This window comes from Aptenodytes patagonicus, chromosome 2 (assembly GCF_965638725.1).
Source record: "Aptenodytes patagonicus chromosome 2, bAptPat1.pri.cur, whole genome shotgun sequence".
In the NCBI taxonomy this organism is placed as follows: domain Eukaryota; kingdom Metazoa; phylum Chordata; class Aves; order Sphenisciformes; family Spheniscidae; genus Aptenodytes; species Aptenodytes patagonicus.
In genome coordinates, this window is record NC_134950.1 from 27,844,932 (window position 1) to 27,850,931 (window position 6,000).

Consider the following 6,000-nt stretch of genomic DNA (forward strand, 5'->3'; position numbering starts at 1 on the left):
TATATCAAATACCTTGCATCTTTAGATCTTTAGTTGCAAGAGAACTGTTAGGTTTTCTGCCTGGTTTTGCCTTTTGTTTGTTTTGTTTTCTTGGGGAGGTATGTTTCTACTTCTTGCAGGTTTTGAACATTAAAGTTGTTCTTAATGTGTGAAGGTGCAAACTTAGATACTTTTTAAAAAAAGATGTTATGTATGTGTGATGATAGACTTACCATTTTGGCATGTTGTGTTCATTTTTCTAGTGAATGTAAGAATATCCAAGGGCAGGGCGGTAAAGCGATCCAGGAGACGCGCGGTATTTAACATAAGTATCTCTCCATGATTACAAAGGGAAACGATGGAGAGGACGGCAGGTGTTACAAAAAAGAGACATGAAGAGAGCTGGCTTCAACCAGTATCCCACCCAATACCTCACCTGTACTAAAGAGCTTCAGGTTTTAGTTCTGTAAGAGCTGTCGTGAGGGGATTTATTACCTTCCTGTCTCTACATCTGTTTTTTCCTCCTGGCTAACGTGAGAGCGTTGAAGGGAGGTGGCATTATTGCAGCTCCAGGAGTGCTTGGGAGGCAGCATCTGCACACGCTAGAAATAATAAAAAAAAAAGATAATGCACCACTGCTACAAATGAGGTCTTACCATCTGCGTTACACCTTCTTAAGTAAGGTTTAGATGATGTAATTTGGGAAAAGCACACTGGAGCTGATAATCAGGTGTAATCTTTTGTGGCAGATGCTGAAATGGCTCACTTAGTGTATTAGCTTTTAAGATTTTGTCAGAGGGGGTGTGCTTGGGGAAATAAACTGGTGTGTTCCTGTGGTGTGTGTTGCAGATCGCACTGAGAAGCATTCCACAATGCCAGACTCACCTGTGGATGTGAAGACACAATCCAGGCTGACGCCTCCAACCATGCCACCTCCTCCCACTACCCAAGGAGCTCCAAGAACCAGTTCATTCACGCCCACAACGTGTAATTAGACTTATTTTCTTCCTTTTCTTCCATATTCTTTCTATTCTGTACGTAAGAAACCAAAATATGTGAAGGGAAACCTGCATGACATGGCGGGAGCAGCATTTGGTTGTACTGTGATAAAGTAATTAAGCAAAACTAAGATCACAACAGATTAATGCATCTTTAAGGTATTAAGACATTCAGCTCAGAGTTGTGTTGTTATTTAATTGACAACTTGGCTGCAGTGTCAAAGAACAGTGAGCGAGCACTGGTTTCCCGTGTACTTAATGATCAGATCAGTCCTTCTGTGAGAATAACAGAAAACCACCTTCTCCTCTTTTATGCCATTCTGTTGTTTAAAGGATCCTGTTCCCTCTTGTATAGAAACTTGGGGGGGTGGGGGTGGGGGGTGGGTGTTTTTTCAAGTGGGAGTAATTCATAAAGAAAATACTTATCTTCATCCTACTTACGATTGAATGAAGAATTCTGATTTAAGTGCTATATAATGTCTAGTTAATATTGATATAAAACAAAAAATAAAGGCCTTTTATTGTTTTATCTAGATATTTCTAGTCTGTGGCCACTTCTCTAAATCGCTTGGGGGCTGCATCTCTGTCTCAGTTTATTGATGTAAACACACAAGAAACTCTACTAGTCTTGATGGAATTACTCTGCATTCGTGTCAGCGTAACTGAGATTTGAATCTGGCATGTTGTCTGGACTATTCTTTTCACAGCCATGAAATGATCCACATTTCTCTTACCAAGATTTAGCTGCAAATTTTTTGGTCTCTTTTATACTGCCTTGTAATAGTATAAACATGAGAATGTGTTTACATTTCACATTTTAAATAAAACATTTTTAGAACAGTAGAATACATATGCCTAAACAGAATGAAGGCAGCATCTTCTATTTGTCTTGCCTATGTCTGTTTAGTCCCTTTCTGTCTGTTAAATGCCTTATTTAAAATTCACCTCTATGCAGAAGGCCAGCTGGAGGCCTTTGTACTACTTATCTCAGGGAACCCTGTCCTGACGATTTACATCGAACTTAAACAGTGAGGAAGAGGGTTTGTGCCAGCTATTCGCATAAACTCAGATTTAACCTAGTGACCCTGATCCTGCAATGATTTGTCTGTTTTGCTTAACTCCAGCACCTGAATCATCCTAGGAGCTGCTCCGGTCTAAAGTTAAATTGTTTCTAGGTTTTTGCAGGATGGGGCTTTTACAGATTAAGCTTTCCAGTGTGATGCACTTTGCACAGTTCAGGGTAATCATAAAAGGAATGGGACAATGTTCTTCTTTAATCACTCTTGTAATCCTCGGAGTACTCACAAGATTTCCGGATGTTTGTTTATTTGATTGGGTTCAGTATTTTGGAAGGTGTGTGAACCACAGCTGGATTTTTGGGGCTGTTTGTATGAAGACTAAAAGTCTAAAAAAGTCTAATTTTAATTGCCTTTTACCCTGTCAGATTTTGGAGTTTGGCCTTAGCGGTTCCAGCTTGTACAGTAAACAGTTACTTCTGTTGGAGTGTCTGTTACATTTATTATTACTACAGTGGGAATGCCTGTAGGCCAGGAAGATCGTACTCGTTTTCTGGTCAAGAGTATGCTTGTTTTCTTTGGTTTAGACGATTAAAAACTCTTGACATATATTACTTTGAAGTTTTAAATGCTAAATTCTGTTTTATTAATAACATGGTTTTGCTTTAGAAATGACGTAGATCTTTGCCAGTTGGCAAATTCAGACATTATAAAGAAAGAGATAAAATCAGTAGTATGGGGTGGGCTATTTAAAAAAAAAAAAAGTTTTAGAGAAGTTGCATTTAGGGAGTATTACTATATTTCTTTTGTTGTGGGAGAAATTTCACCTGCCTTTCTCCTCCTCATATCTGTCCTAGATAATGAACTCTGATGTTCTGTGCTTTCTTGATCATAGCCCCAGGACCTTTTGCCTAGAGCAGCCCCTTACCAGTGACTGAGTTGTTGGGTGGTGTCAGGCTAGAGCAGGACATGTTCTCATTCTTCCCAATCCTCATTTAAAAAAGTTCATGGTATGATGACTTTTGGCTATGCAAGTTCCTTGCAATCACGATGTATTTGTTTACTCAGATATCTCACTCTACTGCAGCGCTCAGAGAGCGTGGCTTGGAGCTACACGTGGAGCTGAACTTGCTGAGGCCAGCTTCTTTCTGTTTCTGCTTTTTCCACTTCTTGTTCTCCCTAGCCCACGCAGCTAGAATAGGCAACCAAAAACTAGGATGAAACACAAGCAGAAACTAGATAACCATTCAGGTAGCTTTTTCTCTAGTACCTCCAGAAGGGCACTTCAGTCACTAGGGCAAAAGCTCCTTCAAAAGTATTGTGGTAGTGATTTAAAAATCTGGTAATAGGGTAGTGATTTAATTCTAGTGATAGGTGCCCACCCTCAAAAAGGACTTGCTGTCTAAAAATAAAGATGACTGCTGGAGAAAGTGACAAAGAGAAAGGGATGTTTGGCTTCAGAGAGGCTGGTCATTAAGAAACATTGAAAGTTCTTTAAGTTGCTAGCTTGCCACGGTTATGCTTTTAAATAGGAAGCAATTTAGACTAATACTCCTATGCATTTTTGATTGTAGACAAGTTCCTGATTTTTGATGTTTTTTGGGATGGGTTCTGAGTGACTTCCCAAAAAGAAATCAGCAAATTTTTCCAGGGCAATGGCCAGCTGAGCGCGGCTGCTGCTGGGTACAGTTGTGTACTGCATGCCCACACCTGCCAGTGACTGGTACATTCGTATTTCTAGGGAGCCGTCCTTTTTCTTGCCATTCGCTGTCGTTTTGGTGAGTCAGATTCCAACAACCTCAACAGAGTGTGTTTGACTGTTGCTGTTCCAAGTAACCTGGGTGGAAAAGGATGTCCTCGGTTTGATTCTTTTCTCTCTTCTGGAGTGCAGATAAGAATCAAACTGAAATCACTGCCAAAAACTGTCTGTTGTTGTCTTCAGTATGTCTGCATGAATCTCGTTACCATAAATTTTGAACACTTAGTACTTTAGATAGTTATTCTCACAGCAACCTTGCAACAGGAGGGGAATGCTTTCCTATCCTTTTTAGAGATATGGTATTGGCACATGAAAGCTGAGTGATTTGCTCGTTGTCTCTGAGAAGTCTTCTGAAGTCTAGTTTCATGCCCTAACTGCAAGGCTTCAGGCCACAGTGAGCATGGCACCATTTGTACCTGCACAGACAACTTCGTGTGCTCCATATGTTAGCAGCTAGGAAATCTGTATCGGAAAAAATAACCTTCTCGTTGGGTGGTGTAAGGTTAAAACGTGAAAGTCCTGTTTTATAAACACAGCTGTCAGTTGTGTGTACAAAACACAAGTAAAAATATTCAGAGATAAACTGAGGCTTCATGAAATATGTCTGCACGTTTTTTTCTACCCCAAAGAGCAATTTTTTTTGTCTTCGATCATACATGCACTCATGCTCTTTCTCTCTCTGTTTCCCTCTCTCTCTTTTTTAAATCCTCTGACAAAAGGCTGGTATTAAAATGATGCTTTTCAGGTCGAGGAGCACTTTGCGGGGGCTGTGTGAGAGGCAGCTGCTGTTACTTCCAATCCATACACCGTTCAGTACCAGCTACTGGGAAATAGATATAAACTGCAGAGTGTCGCTCTGTCAAAAGGCTAATTATCTTTGATTGTGCAACTTAATTAATTTTGAGGTCAAGCACAGAAAACATAAGCTGATGGATTTTCCCCTCTGTCTTCTTCCTTCTCTCTCTCTCTTCCCCCCTCTCTCTATTTTATCCTTCCTTCTCTCTTTTTCTTTCAGTAACCAATGGCACTAGCCATTCACCAACAGCGTTAAATGGAGCTCCATCTCCTCCTAATGGCTTTAGCAATGGGCCATCCTCTTCCTCTTCCTCTTCTCTGGCTAACCAGCAGTTACCGCCAGCTTGTGGAGCTAGGCAACTCAGCAAACTGAAGAGATTTCTTACAACCTTACAGCAGTTTGGCAATGACATTTCACCAGAGATTGGGGAGAGAGTGCGTACCCTTGTGCTAGGACTTGTGGTAAGCAAAAAACCAATGATGTAATAACTGTGATCTTTTTCTCTCCTTTTCCTTCTTTTATGCTTGACATGTTTATTATATAAAAGACTGGCTGACATACACTGCACGTGTCATACTTCAGGGATACCAAACATGCAAGAATGAAGTGCTGGCTCTTGCTGCCGGAGCTAACATGAGTAACTTGACTAGCTTCCCATGAGTGGCAGCTATTCCCAACCAGATAGAGACTTCACTCTTTTTGCCAGTATAGTATTATGCTGTAATGGTGTGAAAGGGTTTTCGTTCTATACTGGCAGCACCCCTAATGTAGACGTACCTTGACTTATATAATGTAGTAAAATATGGTTTGGCTTGTCTAGTTTGGTTGGCTGGAGAAAGGAGACTGCCCTATATGTATAGTGGCAGAATACTGGTTAACAGAATGAGCTGAAGATATGTTTGGACTGTGGTTACGCAGTGGAAAACCTTTCCTCGTTATTCATTGAACCCAACAATGAGGGACCTGACAGGGCATTGCTGCTGCTTAAGTCACCTTATTTATAAGGTTATCTTTACGTGATTGTATGGCTGAATGATAATTTCAGCTTTTTCTTACCTACATCTGTCAAGTTGGGCTGCTGTTTTACAGGCAAACTGTTGTGAATCTGGACCAGGATTCTTTTTATTCCCAGTAAAGCCCCCTCTCTGCCAGACATTGTTGTCTCCTGTGTATCTCCTTCAGCAATAATTAGATGTACCAGGAAAAATGCTGTTGTGGTGCTGTAATTTACATCTGTTCTGAGCAGCTGCAGTTGCCATTGACTTCATGTGGAGCAAAGACTGCCAGCACTGTTTAGTACTAGGGCTCAGGTGTCCTCTGCTTGTATCTTCACAAAACACTACCTGACAGCCATGGGTACCCCTTCACTTGAGTCTGTGTCAAAAGGAAGTTTAATGTAGGCAGTGTAACTTCAGTAAGTCCTACTCTCCATTTGCTTCCATACCCAAAATG

The 6,000-nt window shown here is 40.8% G+C and overlaps 1 protein-coding gene across 4 annotated transcripts in view; it reads left to right on the forward strand.

Moving 5' to 3' along the window:
* Nucleotides 1-6,000, forward strand: part of RUNX1T1 (RUNX1 partner transcriptional co-repressor 1) — a 118,121-nt gene that overhangs the window by 62,950 nt on the left and 49,171 nt on the right. For all 4 annotated transcript variants that reach the window (XM_076329431.1, XM_076329434.1, XM_076329433.1 and 1 more), the window contains 2 exons: nucleotides 829-966; nucleotides 4,768-5,009. In XM_076329431.1, the coding sequence (XP_076185546.1) occupies nucleotides 829-966; nucleotides 4,768-5,009 (380 nt within the window). The remainder of the gene's footprint in view (nucleotides 1-828; nucleotides 967-4,767; nucleotides 5,010-6,000) is intronic.